At 34.2% G+C, this 21010-nt stretch overlaps 1 protein-coding gene across 2 annotated transcripts; it reads right to left on the bottom strand.

Annotated features, from left to right (window-relative positions):
• Positions 1-23: 23 nt before the first annotated feature.
• Positions 24-19710, bottom strand: rcan1a (regulator of calcineurin 1a). 2 transcript variants are annotated; one of them, XM_056465634.1, is made up of 4 exons: positions 19283-19710; positions 3160-3333; positions 2389-2548; positions 24-2053 (listed from the first exon to the last, which is right to left on the bottom strand). In XM_056465634.1, exons 1-4 carry the CDS (start codon positions 19403-19405, stop codon positions 1878-1880), a joined length of 633 nt encoding a protein of 210 aa, XP_056321609.1. In that variant the 5' UTR covers positions 19406-19710; the 3' UTR covers positions 24-1877. The 2 variants fall into 2 exon arrangements, with proteins under 2 accessions (XP_056321609.1, XP_056321610.1); XM_056465635.1 differs by lacking the exon at positions 19283-19710 and adding an exon at positions 4143-4580.
• Positions 19711-21010: the final 1300 nt, after the last annotated feature.

Here is a 21010-nt window from a genome sequence, read left to right as displayed (position 1 = left end):
TTTTAAAAAAGACATAGCACAACTTTGTGAAGAAAAACAAACTTTTTAATGAAGTTATGGCTGTTATTCATGTATGACAGGTCACACTCAAGCCTCTGCCAAGTCAGTGACATTTTCAAAATCAAGTAAAAAATAATGCGAATACCATTATATACAGACATATACAGTAAAAGGCATAGAAACACACTATTGAGCTTAATGTAATAAAATCAATTGGTGTTCATATTGGTAATAAGTGTAACAGTCCTCCATCAAAACCCAATTACAGTGTTATGGTCCAACAAACAACTCAAGTGCATGAAATCGAGGACCATGCCTTTCAATTCATCCAAAAGAATCTTAAAGCACTACTTTGGGTTTGAATGGTGGGCTCTCAGAAAGAAATGAAACATTAGATATTTAAACGAATTAGCTTTAAAAAAGATCAGGTATGTTAGAGCACTTCATTTAGGAACACGCCGAGGCACATGGTGGTTTGAGACTCACAATAAAGCGCAACAGCCGGGTTCCTGAATTAAAAACTCCATTCATTTTCCCCATATGGTCATTTTTGTTTGTTATATTTTTAAAATAACGCCTGATAAACCTTAAAAGCCAGACCAATTCTGAACTCTGATGTTAATAATTGAGCCTCTATATTCAATAAAAATAACCAATTGTGCTTAATAGCAGATTTTTACAGAATAAAACTACAATAACATGATGCTGTACAGAAATTCAACCAATCAGAGTTGCAAGTTTGCCAAGCGATCTTTAGCTCCACCCACTCCCACATGAAACAGCATTCAAAAATTCAGTTTCGCTAACTCTACCAGTATATTTAAATGCATTTATTTTACAATAAAGTAGAAATATAACATTTCTATACAAAAACAACAACTTTAATTCATTAATTCAAAATGCTTCATTGGACTGTAGTTCTTTCCTTCATTGAAGCCTTCATGAGTCTTTATCCTTTTTTATCTGATTATTATATTTCTTTGCTTTAAATATAAATTCAAGTCGCATACTGTATACAAATCTCACTATTAATAAACCATTGACTATGACTTTCACCCTAAACCCCTAATTTGCTCCTTATTAATAGTTATAAAGGTAGAAATTAAGTAGGATTAGGGATGTAAAATAAGATTATTAAGAATACGTACTTAAGTAATAATCAACATAATCTTAATAACCTGTACGTTACTAGTTATTAGAACAAATTGTTAATTAAAATTTTATCAAAATTTGTAAGTGTAATTGTGATTCACCTCATAGCTGTTTGGTTTGGTTACAAGGCTTACAACATAAAAACCCCTATGGGAAATATGAAGGAAACTTCCAGAACCAGCACTGCTGCAAAAAATGAATCGGTCATCAACGTATTCTATTGCCATATGACTGAAAAAAATAAACCCCACACATTGACAACAAAAGTCAGCATTTATGCTAGCTCAAGTTCCACCCTTGCATGTCATGTTATTAGAATAACAGCCTGAAAATTTTCAAGCTAACCTAAAATAAAAGATAAACTCGTATCAGCACACCCACTGACTGGGATTCAACATGCTTCCCAAAAATACAAAAACACTACACAATAGGAGACTCTGTGTTCTCCATGGCCACAGTTACCAATGAAAGCACTCTTGAAAATCCCCGGCCTGCTGAAAAATGAGTCGCTCTACCATCAAATGCATGCAAGTGAAGCCTCTTGCCCTGTGAGATGGTGGACATATACGTGATGTCTCTCTCTCTTCACAGGGCTGAGGTTCTGTCTTAAGGCGCCCTCAAGTGGTCTGAAAAACCAACTGCATGCCACCACAGATGTCCACCCCCCCAGAGGGTCCTGTGACAGTAAAAGCAAAGATTATGGCACAATGAGAGTCTCCCTAGGCTCACTGTGTGACTGAGGAAGTGTACTCCGGACGTCGAGTCTGAATGATTTTCGGACGTTGACGTACGCCTCCGTCCATATCCTCCTCATTTCCTGAGCTTTCTTGATCATTGTCACAAACGTGAACAACCACGCTTGGAGTGGTGGGCGTTCCTGGTTGGAGTTCGTATTTTTCACCTGCCATACAGAGAGAGTTCATTTTTAGAAGAAGGCTGTATTAAATTAATGAATTAATTACTGACCCTATTTAACCTGGGGTGACCAAACTTGGTCCTGGAAGGCCGGTGTCTCACAGAGTTTAGCTCCAATCCCAATTAGACCTGAAACAGCTTATCAAGCTCTAACTAGCATACTAGAAACTCCCTGGCAGGTGTTTTTGAAGCAAGTTAAAGCTAAACTCTGCAGGACACTGGCCCTCCGGGACCGAGTTTGGGCAACCCTGCATTTAACCATGGACCAGTCCGAAAAAACAACAACATTAAAGTTAGGGAATAAAAGAATGTGAGATGTACCTGGCCCTAGTCTAGCGATGGCACACAGGAGGTCATAGTTAATGACAGGCGTGGCGTCTTTTGCCTGCTCCCAACCCACAGGAGGTGATGGCGGAGGGGAGAGGAGGAACTGTTTATCTGGTTTAGGAGGTTCCAGGTGTGGACTGCCAATGTGGACAGACTAGAAGGAGGGGTAAAAAGTGTGTTAATAAGCAGTTTTAATAAAGTGTTAATAAAGAGTTTTTAAAAAGAATATATAATATAGAAGCAAGTGCGTGAGACAGATGTGATGCAGACAATAATAATTAATTGAATTGCATAAACAATTTATATTTTGTTCTAATAATAATTATTATTATAATTCATAAAACAATAATAATTAAAATTATTAATATGTTGTAATAAAAAAATATATTATTATTAAATAATAATAATAATTATTATTATTATTATAGAACAAAATATAAATTGTATATTTATAATTTATATTTTGTTCTATTAATAATAATAATTATTATTATTACTATAATTATTATTGTTATCATTGTTAATTAATAATAATGATAATAATAATATTTAATAATGAAATTATAATATTTTTTATTAAACGATAAAATAATAATTTAATGATATAGTCAAACATGTTTAATAATAATAATAATAATAATGTATTTTATATTATACAATAAAATAACACACATAATCACTAAAATATATTTAAAAAATTCACTATAATTTTAATAATTATTTATTTGTTTTATTTATTCTTAGACACAAACAGCGGCGACATACCTGTGCAAAATAGAGTCGTAACTCTCTGCCATTGAAGTCACTTTTGTGGAGTTTTGCTCTTGCCTCTGCAGCGGCCAAAGCATTGGTGAAATTAATCCTCACCCGACGGAAACTCTTGAAGAACTGGAAAGTGACATTTCGGTCAAAGGCACGGAAAAGATCCTCAAAGCCAGCCTGTGAATGAGAGGAAATATCTCAGACTGATTTACTATGTATAGGTTAGTGGAAACAGAAATGAACAAATAAACATTATCAAGGTGACTGAAGATTACACACATACGGCAATCTCCTGTGGAGAAACCCTGAGGTTAAAGAGTGCCTCTATTTAGTCTCAAAGTGGCCACCTTTATAGCCAGCCTTAAGCCATTAGATAACCTACCACATTGTGTTGTTCGCAAGACATAACAGCACTGAATCCATTTAGCTTGTTTTTAGGGATGCAGCCAAATTGATATTCAGTAAACGCTTCTATATTAAACCGTACTGACGCACACAGTCCTAATCTAATACACATCCAAAAAACGACCAGCGTCTGTCAGCGCTCGCCAAGATATTGGTTTCCAAGGTAACAGACTTACTGCACGCTGATCGCACAGACGGAGCTGACAGGGCCAGCCCTGATGGACCACTTCAAGCTGGATGCACAAATCCTGAGTTATTCCTAGTGTGCATAGGTGTGTATGCATGCATGTGTGCGTAAGCGCTTACGTCAGATTCAAAACCCCAAAACTATCTAGCCAAACACTTATTAATGTTCCAACAGCGCTTTATTCCGTGATCTAACCACTGTCACCACAAACAAACAAGGTCAGATCATTGTGTAAACACATAGTAGGTCATTTAGTGCGCTACAAACCATTCATTTTTTTGCACTTAATTATAATCATTGGCCCAAAACATCTGCATCCAAGCTAATTTGTTTAACATATTCCAGCATTTAAGCTATTTTGATACCATAAGGCAGCATGTCAATGAAGCCTTACCATCTCCACAGGACTGTTAAACATGTCCGGATCCTCTAAGGAAGCGATAAGGCAGAAAGGGTTGCACTTCATTGTTTTCAGGTGCATGACTGAAGCCCGTTGACGGATCCTCCGGAGGACTTGAGAGGTTAAAGAATGTAAAGGGCAGGAGGGGTTGAGACGTGTCCGTTTTGCCTTCCCCAGCGTGAGGACACAAATGACGCCTGCTTCAGGAAACAAATGCTTCAAAAACACCCTCTTCACTGCTCCTTTTCTTCCTTGTTTTCTCAGACGTTCTCAATTCAGCAGAGAGCCTTGAGCGCTTTCAGAAAGGAAATGGGTCAGGTTGAGTAACGTCCTCGTATTGTGGTCACGTGACGCTGCTTCAGCTGAGGCAGAATCTTCTGGAATACTCTATTCTCTCCTGCACTGCCGGCTTTGTATAACTGCAGCTCACTCATCCGGCTCCTTTATATAAAGGCTCCTCTCAGCAGCACAGCAACAGGCTCCACCCACTGCAAGGGGGAGGGGCAGGTGACTCTGCTAGCTGACTCCACCCAACTTTCCCATTCTGAACCGAAACGAATGGCTCTGCTGACTAATCACACACACATACACACACACACACACACACCCTGAGAGTGCAAGTCCTGGAAACTATGTGCCACTGCTTTCCGTGCTGATCAGATCCAGGTCGGCCGGTCTCTGCTCAAATCAGTCATTCCATTTGAGGACATGCAGTGTGGTAAAACAATAATCTGTATCGCTCATCTTGCATCTCTCTTTCATGCTGCCCCTCCCATCTCAATGGAAAATCTAAATCAGCTGAGCTGGGCAGAAGGGCAGCTGTGTTATCAAGCTCTCCCCGCAGCATACTTTCCATGGGTGTTAATTCCCCTCATTTTCTCAGTGTCTGAATTCAGGGGCCAGTGTATTTGTCCTGTTGTGATTGAAGAGCAATCGCTATCTGTTGTCACATGTCAGGCTTAGTTTTAAAGATGGGTATGCATGACGTTATTCTTTCCAAGTCTTGCAAATGTTAGAAACAATATTCAAATTCTCTCTCTCTTGTGTACACGCAACTATTACCAAATCCTGAAAATGACGGCAGGGCATCTGTTACACAGAGATTAACTGTAATCATCTGTGAAGGTAGACACATCTTCTTTGTGGCCTTTCAACTACAACTGGGGACATTTATAAGGACTGATGCAATTATTAAACAGCATTTCTCAACCCCAAATAATAGGTTACAGTGACATTATTATAATAATGCTAAATGCACATTGTAAAAATAAACCTATAAGTCACAATGCAAATACTGCAACACTTTACAATACTTAAATGTAGATTTATTAATAATTACTGCTGTATAAAATGTGTAATCAATAATAATGGTTTTCCCTGGGGAAATTAAATCATTCATGAGTCCCACTATATATTAGATGCCCTTAAAATGTACTTACACTGAAATAAATCATTAGTTATAATGTACTAATTGTGTAAAATGCAAGTTTTTTTTTTTACATTGTATAAATACCTGCATCTACAGATTGCATCTGTAATTAATTTCTGTAAGTACATTTGCAATTACACTGTTAACCATTCCTTACACCTTAACCCACTTATAAATCTATCCATAGGCATGGGCCGGTATAAGATTCTGACAGTATGATAACCTTGTATAAAATAAAATATCACAGTAAAAATTCATGGTATTGTGGTTACTGCCCTAAAATATATTCATTTTAAATGTCTGGGTAAAAAACAAACACTTTTCCCCCTTTGAACACTATATATTTTACTTTGAGAAACATTTCAAATATGTTGTGACACTAAACATTATTTCAAAGGAATCAATTGACTTCTGCTGTCATCATTAGTTTAAAAAACACTGATTTCTTTACAAATTAAAACAACATCTTTGGATATCTTTTCCGCTGGAGATAATGTTGTCCTAAAAAAACAAAAGTAAATAAAAAATAGGGCAGTAACGGTATAGCAAAACATTTTGGTGGTTTTAAAACCTTGATTTTCCATCAGTATACCTTGAAAATGGTTATCGACCCATGCCTAATTACATCTACATTTGCAATTGCACTGTTAACCATCCCTTACACCTTAACCCACCTATAAACCTATCCATTACCATTAAACCTGTCCCTAACCCTCCCCGTATCCCACCTGAAGAACACCAGAAGTGTTCTGCAAATACATTATGTATACAGTAAGTACACTGTATTTATTTTTTGACACAATTACATACAAGTTCAAGCCACATAATATAAAGTGGAACTCATTTATGTTTTGTAAAAATACGCTCAATTAATCAAGTGAGACAATAAATACATTAAGGCCCAATCCCAATTCTCTCTTTAGCTTGAAGGCGTATTGCAAAGGGGAAGGGCTAGATACCCCTTCAAATGGAGATTTTTCAGGACCACACTCAAAACCAAGGGGTAAGAAAATTTCCCAGAATACACCAGCTGCAATGGCAGCAGCTGCACACGGAAGTAAGGAGATGCACAAATTAGTATTTTTTGTCATTATTACGAATTTTTACAACAAACAAGCATATGTTTTATTATATTCATAACCACATTCATGTTCTACCATCATGCTTTAAAAACAAAACACTAAAATAAAAATTAAATTTCGCCATCTATACTCCCTAATAATAACTCCTGTAAAGCAGTCCCACAACATTCTGACACTTGACGACACTCGAATACCCTGTCAGGAAAGTCTAGTGGCTGGGAATGACCTTCATACAGTGTCTGGTATAATGTTAAATCTGTTTTTGTGTGTTTACATAGATGAATATGGACACGATGTAAATGCACAGTAAAGCTCATTGCCACATTACATCGTTATGATAACATGATATTGCTGCCTTCAGTGATTTCCTGAAGATAAATACCAAAAAATAATGCAACTGGAAAAACTACAGCAGTCACCATCATCTGATCTCGCATGAAGCAAGAGATCGCGATGGCGTGTGCAGGTGCTGTAGTGCTGTCCCATTTCTTAGGGGTAAAATTTGAGGCCTTTCACCTTTACACTCTGTTTCAAGGGCCAAGGGGAAGGGGTAGGGGTACAAAAATAGAATTGGGATTGGGCCTTACTATGAACAATACTATGAACGCTAGTTGCTAACAGTAAACAAGAAACAAATTGAGCGCATTCAAAATACATAACTACAAAAATTAATTATATTTTAAAGTACTCTACCGGTCAAACGTTTGGGGTCAGTAGGATTTTCAAATGTTTTAAAATAAGCTTGCTCACCAAAGCTGCATTTATTTATTTAGAAATAAAACTGTACAAATAGTAAAATTGTGAAATGTTTTTGCACTTTAAAATAACTGTTCCAGAGTAGCTTATCATTTAATTTAATCATTTATTCCAGTGGTTTTAAAGATGAATTTTCAGCTTCACTTTTCCAATCAAGAGTCACATGATCCTTATTATTACTGTTATTATTATTCATATTATTATTATTAATGGTAATAGTAATTAAAGCAGCAATGACTGGAGTAATAATTTCATTTGAAAATACATGCATTTAATAAATAAGTCTTTAACAATGTAACATTTTGTTTACATTTAATAAATGCCGCCTTAATGAACACAATGATTTTATTTAAAAAAAAATGGAAAAAAAAAATCTGATTCCAAACTGTTTACCAGTAGTGCATATGACAATATTAAAACAGTTACCTGAAATTACATTAATGTTCTGTAATATTACTGTTTTTAAGTATTTTACAGCCTTGTTTGTAAAATATTAAAATGATAGACCGCCGACATATGAGATGCAATGTAGTTTATTTATAACAGTCATTATTAGTCTTATGTTTATTTGATTTATTCAATAACTCTTATTATATTATACACTATCTTAAATCTTATTACAGTGATGATAGTACAGAGATTGTAGAAAAGAATAAAAAGAAAACAAACTTCCCTACACTAGCAAATGTCACAGGATTGCTTGTGGCCACAACTTCAAATGGATTTTATCACCTAAAACCTTGATCTTTTCCATAATTATTTTCATGCACACAATCATGTGCTCACTTCTTGTATCTCCCGTAACATTCAAATGAAACCACAAATCAATTAAAAAGCTTGAAGTAAACATTCTTCCCATACCTTTCTCTCAAACTTTCCACTTCTCTATCTGGTTAAAGCTTTCCTGTTCGAGATAAGCTCAGAGAGCCATAAGCCTCTGTCACTCATGACTGCAGATGTTTCAGACCAAAAGCTGAGAATCCAGTTCCAGTGGAATAAGGCCTCTCATTAGGCAATGGAAAAGTAAGAGGGGAACATGAAACTAAATTATATCAAAGCGAAAATGCAAACAGTCTAGCACTATGCGGGGCTTACTAAATTGCCTGCGGGTATTATTGTGCATACAAAAACATTCTGTTCAGTGGAATACAACAAAAACAGTTAGGGCAGGTCAATTCATTATCTTTAAATATGCCTGTCAAAACAATGACAATGTTATTATCTGCTGCCATTGTAATGACTAATGTAGGTTCTTATTTACAGCGCACATAGAAATATTACAGCAAAAATTTAAAATTACAGCACAAATGTACTAGTTTGTGTGGTTGTGTTAGGGCTGCACGATATTGAAAAAAACGTACATAACTTTAATAGTTGGATTTGGAAATAACTAATACTTTTATATTCTTTGAGGTGATTTGTAGAGCAGTGCATCAGCAGAAAACGTAATTTACCAGCATAAATAAAAAGAACAATTATATAAATAAAAACTATTCAGGAACAGAAATAAAATAATCAAATGTGCAATAAAGTTGTATAGTCTTCATTGTATAAATAATTCAATAAAATTAATCTTTGTTAATGCTACTTTAAAATTTAATTTAAACAAAAATCCAGCCAATATAAATTATTTGCAACCACTTACCATAAAAAATTTAGTAAATCCAATGAATCATTTTTTTCCATTGATTTTAATAACTCCTTGTGCCCAGATGCTTTATACTCACATAAAATGCTTACTGATAACACGCAACTGATATACTTTTAATTGATTATGATTTTGGTTTCGCTTTGATATAATTTAGTTTCATGTTATCATTGCTGGCAGCTAGCTCTCCGCAACTCTCACATGGTCGCCCACTGAAGCTAAGCAGGGCTGCGCACAGTCAGTACCTGGATGGGAGAACACATGGGAAAGCTAGGTTGCTGCCGGAAGTGGTGCTAGTGAGGGCAGCAGGGGGCGCTCAACCTGCAGTCTGTGTGGGTCCAAATGCCCCAGTATAATGACAGGGGCCGTCTTTCGAATGAGACGTTAAACCGAGGTCCTGACTCTCTGTGGTCATTAAAAATTCCAGGATGTCCTTCGAAAAAGAGTAGGGGTTTAACCCTGGCCAAATCTGCCCACTGGCCTCGGTCCATCATAGCCTCCTAACCCTGTTTTAGGACAAATTACGTCATCATCTGGAAATATGTATACAGGTGGAATATGGGCCGTTTCACAAAGTATAGTGAACAAATGTAGTATAGTAAATTTAGTAAGCAATTTAGTAAGCCCGCATAGGGCTGGGCTGTTGGCATTTTCGCCAAGTATAGTGAACAAGTGTAGTATAGTGAACAAGTGTACATATACAATTAGCCTTCGTAAATATAATATCCAAAACTAGGATTTAATTGCATATTAAGCCTTCAGTACAAGCATACAAGCATGACTTTTTTAGGCTGCATATCGCTCACTTGTCCACTTAAATGACACATTTGATGCTTCGAAGCAGCAATCCAAGAAGTGAATGCCAAGAAACATTCTAAATGACTAATGATGAAGAATTCGTCAGTGTGTTTTTGTTTATAAGACCCTGGCTGTGGTTATGATATCAGAATGAATTTGCTCATGGAATGTGAATTCATCTGACACTTTAAAAGAGTACAACTTAGATTTTCCACTGACTAGACACCCAGCTAAGTTTATGATAGCTCGAGGGCCCATGTCGCACAGAGCAAGTGTCAAAACTCCTTTAGACTTTCCACAGAAAGCCGCAACCATAGTGGATTCTTTCATCATAAGACAATCAGCTGACTGTGAATAACTCATCAAAAAAAAGCAACAACACATATTAATGCCTTCTTAACACTAAGACAGTGTGGGACATTGAAATTAACATTACATCAAAGTACTAAAGAATAATGCTTGAATTAATAAATCCTTATAATTCATATTTAAAAAAAAAGAAGTATTTCAGTTTTATGTTACACAATGTCATTACATTTCACAACAAACAAGAATGTCTCCATTTGTATTGCAGAGACCTGTATGGAAAATGGAAAGATAACCGGTTTCAAGGTTTACCATGGTTTGGAGAAGTCAAGGTTTCAAAACAGCCTAAAATTTTCAGTTATACCCAAGCGGCAACCTCCCACTCTCCCCCTCATGAGGCAAATATGGAAGTAACTGAAACTGCAACTCATCGAAATTCTGCTAGTCCTGGCTCCAAAATAGAGCTGATTTCTATTGAGCCCACTATTAAAATGGCCAACTTTACAGCAGAAAAAAGGTGTTTACAGCCTGGTACAAAAATGATTTTGGTTCATATAGCTAATATTACCCTTCATGACAACTGTTAGGGGGTGAATTTTTTTTATAGCTCATCCGCTTCATTTATATTATGTTATATCAAGTCTGCATAATTAAGGGCGTGGCCACTTGAATGACAGCAAGATCTCGCTAGTCGCCATCACTTCACCTCAGCTGATTCCGGCTGATTAGCCGCTGAACTCTGCATATACATCGTATTTTTGTTTTGTTTTATGTGGCTTTACAAAGCAAGTTGCTTTTTGGAATTATTTCTTACAATTATCAGATGATATGGCATGCTGTGTGCACTTACAGTAATTGTGCTCACAAACCATTCACGTGGCCTCCATTTCCGTCATAATAACAATTTTTAGTGATTCAATGTATTACAACAGTGTTTTTAAACGACTAAACACTTTAATGATATAGTGTACAACCAAGCACATGTGGTCAGAACACAAACAAGGTAATAAAGTATTAAGCATTTCTCCCAAAGAAAAGCCTGTCTAAGCAAAATGCTAGCAGGCGTCTGTAGCTCCGCTCATGCTTTGCCTCTTTGCCCTTGTTTGGTATCCCCCAGTCAGTTGATGACACACGAACAAAATGGCGACGATTGGCCACGCCTACTTGTAGCTTCTTTTCGTTCTTCAGAATCCTATAGGTGACGTCACTGATACTACGTCCATATCTTTTACAGTGTATATTTATACCTCAGTGTATATTTATACTATATTTCTACAGTACATGTACATTTTGTTTTGAGCTTTTTGTTATGACTCTTTTATTTAGTTTTTTAGGGCAACAGTATCTCAAAATCTACTGGTCAGCCCACGAATCAGGAAACATCTGAAAAACTGTAGATCTGAACAGTTCCATGGCTTACCTTATAATAATAAACTTAATATAAAGACGCCTTTTAAGTTGTAAAGAAATTGGTGTTTTTAAACTAATGAAGACAGCAGAAGTCAATGATTTATTTGAATTATTTAGCTTGGCATGTTTACTGCTCCAAAATATTTGAAATGTTTCTTAAAATAAAATATATTGTGTTCGATTGGAAAAAAAAACATTGTTTCTTTTAAAAGAATTTATTTGTAGAGCAGTAATCACAATACCGTAAAACCATGATATTTTTATTTAAGGTTATCATACTGTCAGAATCAGTACAGTATGTCAGAAGTAATAGTGGACTCCTAATCAAATTGTGATGTGGCTAGTGTGTAAATTTTAAACTGTAAAAAAAAATCTTTAAAATATTTTATATTTAAATGTGTATTTCAGTAAATAAATGGTTCAGTTTCATGTGCTACACTCTTATACACACTATATGTGATGCTTGTCTGTCTACTAGTCTCACTGTAGTACTATAAGAACCTCTGAGAAAATAACAACAACAACAACAACAACAACAAATGTACATGGTAGAAAATGCTGGGTTCCAAACAATCGATTTGTGTTGGGACAACATGAAATAATTGAGTTAACAAATTTAAGAGGTTTAAACTCAAAACAATAAAGTTGTCCCACAAAAAAACTTAAGAATTATGTTGTTTCAGCTCAAACAGCAAATGTCATTTTTAAGTACATTTTATAAGCAATAATTACACAATAGTTTGTCCAAGATTTCATTTTAAAACTTTCTGCATTTCAAGGAGTGCCAAAATTAACTTTTGTTCAGATTTTACTTGACTGATTTTAAATTGAAAACTTAAAAAAAAACCTATTTCAATTAACCGAACATGTTTTTGATCACTAAGATTTATTTTAGTATTTTTATTTTTAGTATTTTATAATATAAAATTAAAATGGAGAATAATGGTGAACATTTTTTTTACAGACATGACTTCATAGGGCCCTATAACAATAATAGCCTTACAGCAAGAATTTGAATTTTAATTCATTGGCTTATATACTGCAAACTTGCCAGAAATTACAATAAACAAAAGGAAAGCTAAAATGAAAATGAAAGCTTGAACAAAATTTGCATATCAAGGAAACAGTAAATGTGGCAGGAAAGAGATTTATGTATGAGCATGTGCCTTTAAGACTTCAGACCTCACACAAAGTTATATTGCCATTAACTTGAGTTGAAAACAACCTAAATAGAGGAAAAGCAGCATGCTCCAGGTGGATCACAAAACTGCATGTACTGCACTAGTTTGTTTATGGCTGTGCCACTGTAAATATGCCAGTTCAAAGAACTGAGGGTGGAAAATGACACCACAATGATAGTTCCTAAATTAGGATTGTTTGCTGGGGCAGAGATAATGATCATCTGCATTATGGAGGTTAAGAAAACAGCCACGTCAAAATCTGCTGAAGATGCAAAAAGAAAATGTGTATTCCAGTGGAACGTGTATGTACAAACATGCAGAGCGTTGGGGTGGCTTTTCACAGTTAAAAGGACAGCTCATACAAAAACTGAATTTTTTTTTTTGTCATTTATTACCTGAACACAAAAAAAGACATGTTGAAGAATGCCTGGAATTAAAGTTTTCATTAAGTCAAAAAGTTTTACAACATCTGTTCAGTCTTTACACTTGCATAATTTAGGTAACAGCATACTGTGGATGAACAACTGATCATTTGAGCATCGATCTCGCAATGTGTGTATCCGCAATAGCCACATCGCAGGATTAGATTTATTTTTTTATTTTTATTAAAGATTAAAAGGTAAAGATATAATTAAATATTATTATTATTAATAAATGATTTATACAATGATGACCATGTTATTTTACATTTGACTGTTCAATTTTTGTATTTGAATACTGCTAGCCTTTCCATAAAACCAGAAAGCACTGCTTATTTAACTTTTATTTTGCTCTGCTTTATTTATATATGCTTGTAATTTATTATATTTTATGCAGATGCACTGCACAGAAAAAGATTTGATCATCTCACTAAATCTAATTTATAAAATCTTTTCAAACAGAAATATTCAGATCATCTAGTGTTATTATATTAAATTCGTTATATATTTTGCAGCAAAACAAATGATCGCAATGTCAGATTTTTCCAATATCATGTAGCCCTAGTTCAGTTATTCATATTGTATTTTCAGTTAATAAATCAAAAAGCCTCTGTACACTCTTCACTAAGCAACACTGATTCAAATGGTACACATTTGTACCTAAAAAGTTTTTACTGATACTTTAAGGATACAAAAAAAAAAAGTATCTTTTGAAATTTGTAAGGGCTAATATGTATCTTTAAAGTATTAATATGTCCCCTTTAGGTACAAATGTGTATTCTAAATCAGTGCTGCAGTAACAGCTCATATATCTTTTACTTCTGAGAGTGTAGTGTAATTTTTGGTTGAAGTAAATACATAAAAAACTATCAAAAATCATTGTAAAAATGGGATGTCCAGCTAAACTGGACTGAAAAAGATTCATGTAAACATGTTAGCTCAATCTGAATTAAATTCTGATCAGATTGTATAATCTAATAAACCCTTGATTGGATTTAAAGCCTGAAACTGGAAAGTACTGCACATGTGCATTGATGTAGAAATGGTGCAATGACGTTTGTCGGGTTGACTGAGCGGTTCTTTTTCTAAAATGGAGTGTCAAAAATGACTTGTGTTAAATTCTTCCACTCTACGAAGCAGAACACTCACCACAGACAGCTTGTTTTGGCCACGGGAATGAGCAATTTTCTTCTTAATAATTATAAGCAACACGGGTCAAAGCTTCATGTGCTCATCATCTCCTAATTAGAGCTCAAAATAGATATCAAATCTGCTCTTTTAAAATGAAGAAAGTAAGTGATGGTAGGAAAGTAGTATGAGCAAATAAAATCCTACTAAACATTAGAAGTCTGACGGACATGCATATCATGTCTGTAATTGTGTGCAGTTTGTGTAATAGATGTTGTTTGGACGTGTCTTGGGATGCAGTGTGCAGATCTCAAAATATCAAATGCGATATTGATATAAGCTCATCAAAAGCTCATGATATATAAATGTCAGATAAACCTGATGACTTTATTTAGCCTTCATGTAAACAATATGCTTTTCAATCCATCAGATTGAATGATTTCACTCTGATTGAAACAAAAGATGTAAATGTAGCCACTGTTTTAAGATCTTTTCACATACTGTATAAGACATCATTAATAATTTCCATCTGTTGTAAATCAAAAATAGAATGGCCAAGAGTTTACTGCAGGAATTTGTATAGTCGTGCTCCACTGAATCCACTGTAGACAAAATCTCCTATTAAAATGATTTTTCTTGTTCTCAGGTGCAAACTTAACAGTATATTAAATCTTATTTCATTGTCTGTTGAACTTCTATTGATTGGCTGGAGGGTGTGCATCATTTTTGTTAATAGTTAATACAACCTGTATATAATGTTCATAGTACATCCATCTTATATCACTATAGTTTTTCTATAATTGCACTTTATAGCTTATACCTATATCCTGCACTTGCTGCTGTTGCACTGCTGGTTAGACCTAAACTGCATTTTGCTGTCTTGTACTACATGTGTAATGACAATAAAGTTGAATATAATCTAATCTAATCTAATTTTTGTTGAAACGGACAGGTAGTTCCAGTCAGATTTGATCACAGCTCGAAATAAATGCGCTTCTCCCAAACATTAGTAGTTACCATAGCAATTCACTTGTGCTGCACAGGAAAGTCATAAGGATGTTTAATCGCAAAGGGGAAATCCATAAAAATTTGAATAATACTCATCAATTATGCCACAAAATCAAGTTTTAAGAGTTTTTCAAGTGAGAATATAGTTATTTTAAATAACTTCAAATCGGCAATTTATGTATAAGGATTGTGCGTCTTTAATGTTTAAAAATGTCTTACTCATATTCTACTCCATTCAACAATCACAGTCTTTTTGTTAGATTAATTCCATGAGTAAGCCTAATAATTTGATCCAAAAGAGGCATAATTACACGATTTAATTACTTTAGATGTTCAAAAATATTTGTTAAATGTATTTTATAAAAAAAAACAAGTTAAACCTAAAAATTTGAATAGTTCCATTAGCCAATGAATAAAGAAATTTATTCCTTAATCTTATTTAATTGATATAGTACTTTTAATAAGATTTGTATGTTTATTATGAAATGTAAATCATGGAAATTCTTCTATAAGATTAGGTAGGCCTGCTCTCTTAGTATTGAAGGTAACCTTACTGTTAAGAGAAAGCCAATATACTTCACAGAGGCGACCACACTCCGCTAGCGTGTTGTGTAGTCCTTTGCCTCCACATCGCACGACAAGCTGTTGTTTATATTATTGTTTCACAGTTTTATTTTTTTGCTTTTAAATTGCACAATGGTTTAAAATTACAAATAAGAAATAAAATATAGATAGAAATACATCCTTAAAATAAGAGATAAAGTACTTGCTATCATTTTCCAGTTTTCTACTATAATTTGCATGACCAACCTACCAAAACAGAAAAAATTAACTTTGTTAAACTTTCCAACAACAAAAGATGTCAGAGCAGAGATCAAAGTCCCACAATGCAATTTGAGGGCTTACATACACAAAAAATAGCCAGGAATCACAAAAAGGCCTACAGCAAAACTGCTTTCACCATTTATTTTAATATGCAAAACCATTGCATAAGTTGCAAAATATGCATAAGCAAATCATACCACTTAGGATTTGCTTAAAAGACTTGAAGCAAGTCTATCAGAAAATGTTTCAAAAAGAGGGTCAAACTCAAGACAGAAAATTGTTTATTATTATGTCTTAATTTTTAAAATTAATAAATGTTTTGTGATGAGAAGCTCTTGCTAACTTTACAATAGGACATTATAAATGCAAACAAAATGCAGTGCATGACACTTTTTAGAATCTGCCATCAAAAATACTACTACTACCACTGCTACTAATAATATTTTTATTATTCTTATTATTTTGACTGACCGCTAACTTTTTACCCCTCATATTTTAAAACCAGATCCATCCACATTGTGTTAGGTGTCCTAGAGCTTCCTGTTTCCACATTGCAAAACAATGGAACAGATTTTCCATTTTCTCCATTCCCAACAGCAGACTATTTTCCTATCTCTATTATCTTTTCATCCCATTTCCATTTAACTCAAGGTTTCCGCCCTTTTTGGAAAACTGCACACAGCAGAAACCAGTTCCCTGAGCTCAAGATTAACCCACTTGTTTTGTGCTATACACAACTAGTCTTTATATTTCAATGCTTGCTTTATCATGCATCAAGTCACAAAAATCATATTACCAAATGCTCATTTATCAACAGTAACAAGATAAACTGATATAACCTGTTATTTTTGTAAATCGCAAGTGCATAAAAAAAGGTTAGCTGAAACAGGTCATTTCTCTACTGTATAATAACAGTGTCTAACCCGACTTAAGGCTGTCTGATAGCAAGAATTTGTGTAACAGCTCAACAAAAGTGACGTCAAGTGGAAAATTTCTTCAGCCATCACAAACACACCTAATCACCACTCCAATGTCATAATCATCTTCTGTGGAAAATGGCAAACAAATGAGCGTAATGTGCTTTGTTATTTATTGCTTTGTTTGTTCTTTCTTGTAAAGCACTCCGATATTTCAAACAGAAAATCAAGGAGTCAGCAGGCAAATAATAAGTCTCAATTTCCCGAAAGCTCCAGCTCCTTCAATACATTATTAAACAAATTATAATGGAGAAAAGCTACACCTTGAGAAGTTAAGCTGTTGACATAAAAGTAAAAAAGAGAAGTGAAACTGTTGACATTTTGGTAGGCCATTTGGAGAAAAAAAAAGTTTATTAAAGGCCACCTATGATGAAAATCATCTTTTATAAGCTGTTTGGACAGAACTGTGTGTAGGTATAGTGTGTCCACGGTCATATTAGGGTGATATATACACAATAAGTCTCTTTTTAGTGTCTTGTTTTTATAAGTCTTTTTTAACTTTACTGATGTTAATAATAATGATCCAAATCCATCCCATTTTGAGGCCCACCGCAACGTGACGTAGGAGTGCAGATTCCCCGCCCATCGAATTGATTTGAAAGCCACGTATTAACATGTCTACGTAGTAACGCGTATAATCATATCAATAAGACAGGACATACGGTAAGCAACCAGTATTAAAAGATCAATCAGAATCAAATGTCAGGGCTCGAAATTAACCTTTTTGCTTAGTAGCACTGGTGCTCCTAAATTTAAAATATACTCGCACCAGCCAAAATTTTGTCGCACACACCAATAATTATGTGCACCGTTACTGCAAGTCTTGTATTAACAGATTTACTGCATTTAAAATCAAAACTAATCAAAACTAACAATTTTTTTAAAATAAAATCTGCATTTTCCGCATATCCAAACAATTATAGAAGAACACGCTTCAGTCCTGGTTTGTAGATGCTGAATCAGGTTTATTTTGTACATTAACATAACAGATATCTATACAGCAGTGGATATTAAAGTGTATCCTGTCACATTTGCGTACAATAATAGTGCAAAGTTAAACGCATACACTGTGTGTGTGCATAAACTTTGTAATGGCATTGTGTGTGACTCACCGTAATCATCGACTCATTAACTAGCCAACAAATACATCAAATAATCATTGGTAAAGTTGTTACTGTAGTATTTCTCACAAACCTTACGTGAGATCTGCTTCCTTCATGTCTGTCACTGTGCTATTTATCTGAAGCAGCCGAGGCGGAGACTGTGGCACACTCTGAGCATTAAAGGCAGAGGTAACAAAAACAGCTACATACTGTTCAGAGCAGAAAATTCCAATATTCTAAATGCTATAATAAATAATCTGATGGGTGTTTTGAGCTGAAACTTTACAGACACATTCTGGAGACACAAAGGACTTCTTGAAAAAAGGGTAGAATAGGTGCCCTTTAAATGATGCTATTTCCCCTATATCCTATTTTACATTTTTACAATAACAAAAAAGTATTAAGGACAATTCAAATCCTTCCACTTAAATTCAAATCTCCTAAAGTTTCCAAAAAACTCCATTATCTAAAATATTGTAACACTTTCTACAAACAAAAAGCCAGTCTTAAGTTAAAGCCCATTGACACCATTTCTCAACTGCTTAATCGTCTGATTTCATGCTTGCATCATATAATTAGGCGTAAGATTATATCTGATTATGGCTCATTAAATGAGATTACTGTTAAGATTACGAAGTATAAAGTCCCATGTCACAAAGCACGTTATCACTGTTTCCATGAGTTCACAATGACCAAATTTCAATCCAACAGAGCATCTTTTTGGCCAAAGTGGAATTGTGCATACACAGCATGAATAAGCAGACAACAAATCTAGGCTACAACAAATAATATGATGTTACCATGTCAACATTATTATAATAATTAAACAAACAGTCTGAAATGTTTTGTATTGTATTGAATTAAATGCCATATCTGCTGTAGTTGACAGTCAAACTGTTTATTTTATAATATAAAACTTCTAATCATAACATGTTTTGTTTGAAAAAAAAATTATTCTTTTAAAAAAAATATGGAATTTGGTTTAATATGTCATTCAATGAGTCTTATACATACATCTCAGGCCAGAACAATGAGAGGAAAATATAAGTATGACTGTTACTCACTCTTAAGTGGCTTTCAATGGCAAAAACATCCACAGGAACTTTCCAGGCCACTAGTGAATCAGTCAAGTCTGTAAAATGCACGTCCACAGTGGCCTCACTTTCCTCATTATAAGACTGCTGCATAATGTAAATATGACAATACTGGATGGGTCGTCAAATTAAATCGGTTCTACTGGACCGATGTAAATCATATGGTGTGACAAGCTAAGCTACGTTATCTGTCTAAGTTATACAATAGGAAGATGACACCATTAAACGACTCACGCATACTGTAGGAACGGGTTTATGTATCGGCACTGACGACATGTAATGTTGTTCTTTTAACAGTAAACAAAGTGTTTGTCTTTTTGAGTTGGGTGTTTTATGAATAAATAGCTTCGCTTCAGTCTTTCATTTGCGGAAAACAGTCAGCTTCATGGAGGTAAGTACTCGACAACTTCCCGTTTCCTTTTTAGACATATTCAATGAATCCTGCAGGTGGCAGTAACACACATCACCGAAAATAACAATAAAAAGAAATAGTGTTACATAAAAGTTGTATTTTAAGAGCTGGAAATGTTACTAATTATTGTTTTCTTCGTTTTAGCTAACGTTATATCTGCTGTTTTCATAAGAATAAACGTTTGCTAACGTTCTTAGCTAGTTTATGTTTGTTATTCTAATCTAGATGACCCAAAATACTTAAGAGACAAATCTCAAATGTTTTTGTTTTATTAAAGACATAATTTTATTACACTAAAATTAGTAATCTTGTAAATATATATCATTTTTGGATAAGTAATAGTATGGAAGAACATGCTAGCATATGTGCTAGCAAACGAGGCCAAAGTCATGTCACTCAAACAGATATAGATATTTAAGATTTGATATAAGAACAATTATTTGACAAGTTATTAAGGTGTTTTATCTGAAATAGTTACTGACATGTATTGATATATTTAATTGAAATCATACAATGGCCTAAATGTATTTTATCAGACACGGAACATGAAAAAAATCTAAACTTGACAAGCAAACATTTGTAATTAAAGTGAAGTAGACGTTATATGATATATTATGCATTCAATTTATGTAGGAGGTGGCCTAAAATATGCTGTCCTGGAAATATTAACCACTATACCAATAATACATTACAAGTATTCCATTTTGACATCATAAATTGAACATGTTTTTTTTTTTTTTTTGTTTAATACCATGTCACCAAGGCTATTTTCACAGCAAGAATATATTAATAATAAATATACAATCAAAAACCACAAACAAATGAATACATAAAATAAGTAAGATTTTTAGTGTCAATACATGATAAAAAATTCAAAAAAGTTTTCCTGGTGTCACTTTGTTAAAAATGTCCTTAAGAGAGGTCATAAAAAAGCCTTCTGGAATCTCCGTAAATTTAACAAACTGAACAATTGTCAGTAAATGTTTCATTTCCTGATATTCTTTAATTACTTTTTTGGGCAAAGAAAAAAAATAAAATTTGCATATCAAACCATTATGTGCATAAATATTGTGAAATGTGTGTGTTTCCAATATCCTTGCCCAAATGCCCTTACTGTAATAATTCAAAGAGAAAACACTACTCTTACCATTCCAGTCATTAACATAATGCTTATTACTTTAAAGCACACACTTCTCACATTCCAATTGCCACCATCTGCTGGCAATTGAAAAGAAAGCTCCTGAAAAGAAAGTTGCATGAGAATCAATGTATAAAAAAAAAAAAAC

This window comes from Danio aesculapii, chromosome 9 (genome assembly GCF_903798145.1).
Source record: "Danio aesculapii chromosome 9, fDanAes4.1, whole genome shotgun sequence".
NCBI lineage: Eukaryota > Metazoa > Chordata > Actinopteri > Cypriniformes > Danionidae > Danio > Danio aesculapii.
The sequence above is the reverse complement of the archived record's forward strand: the minus strand, read 5'-3'. Positions and strand labels throughout refer to the sequence as shown.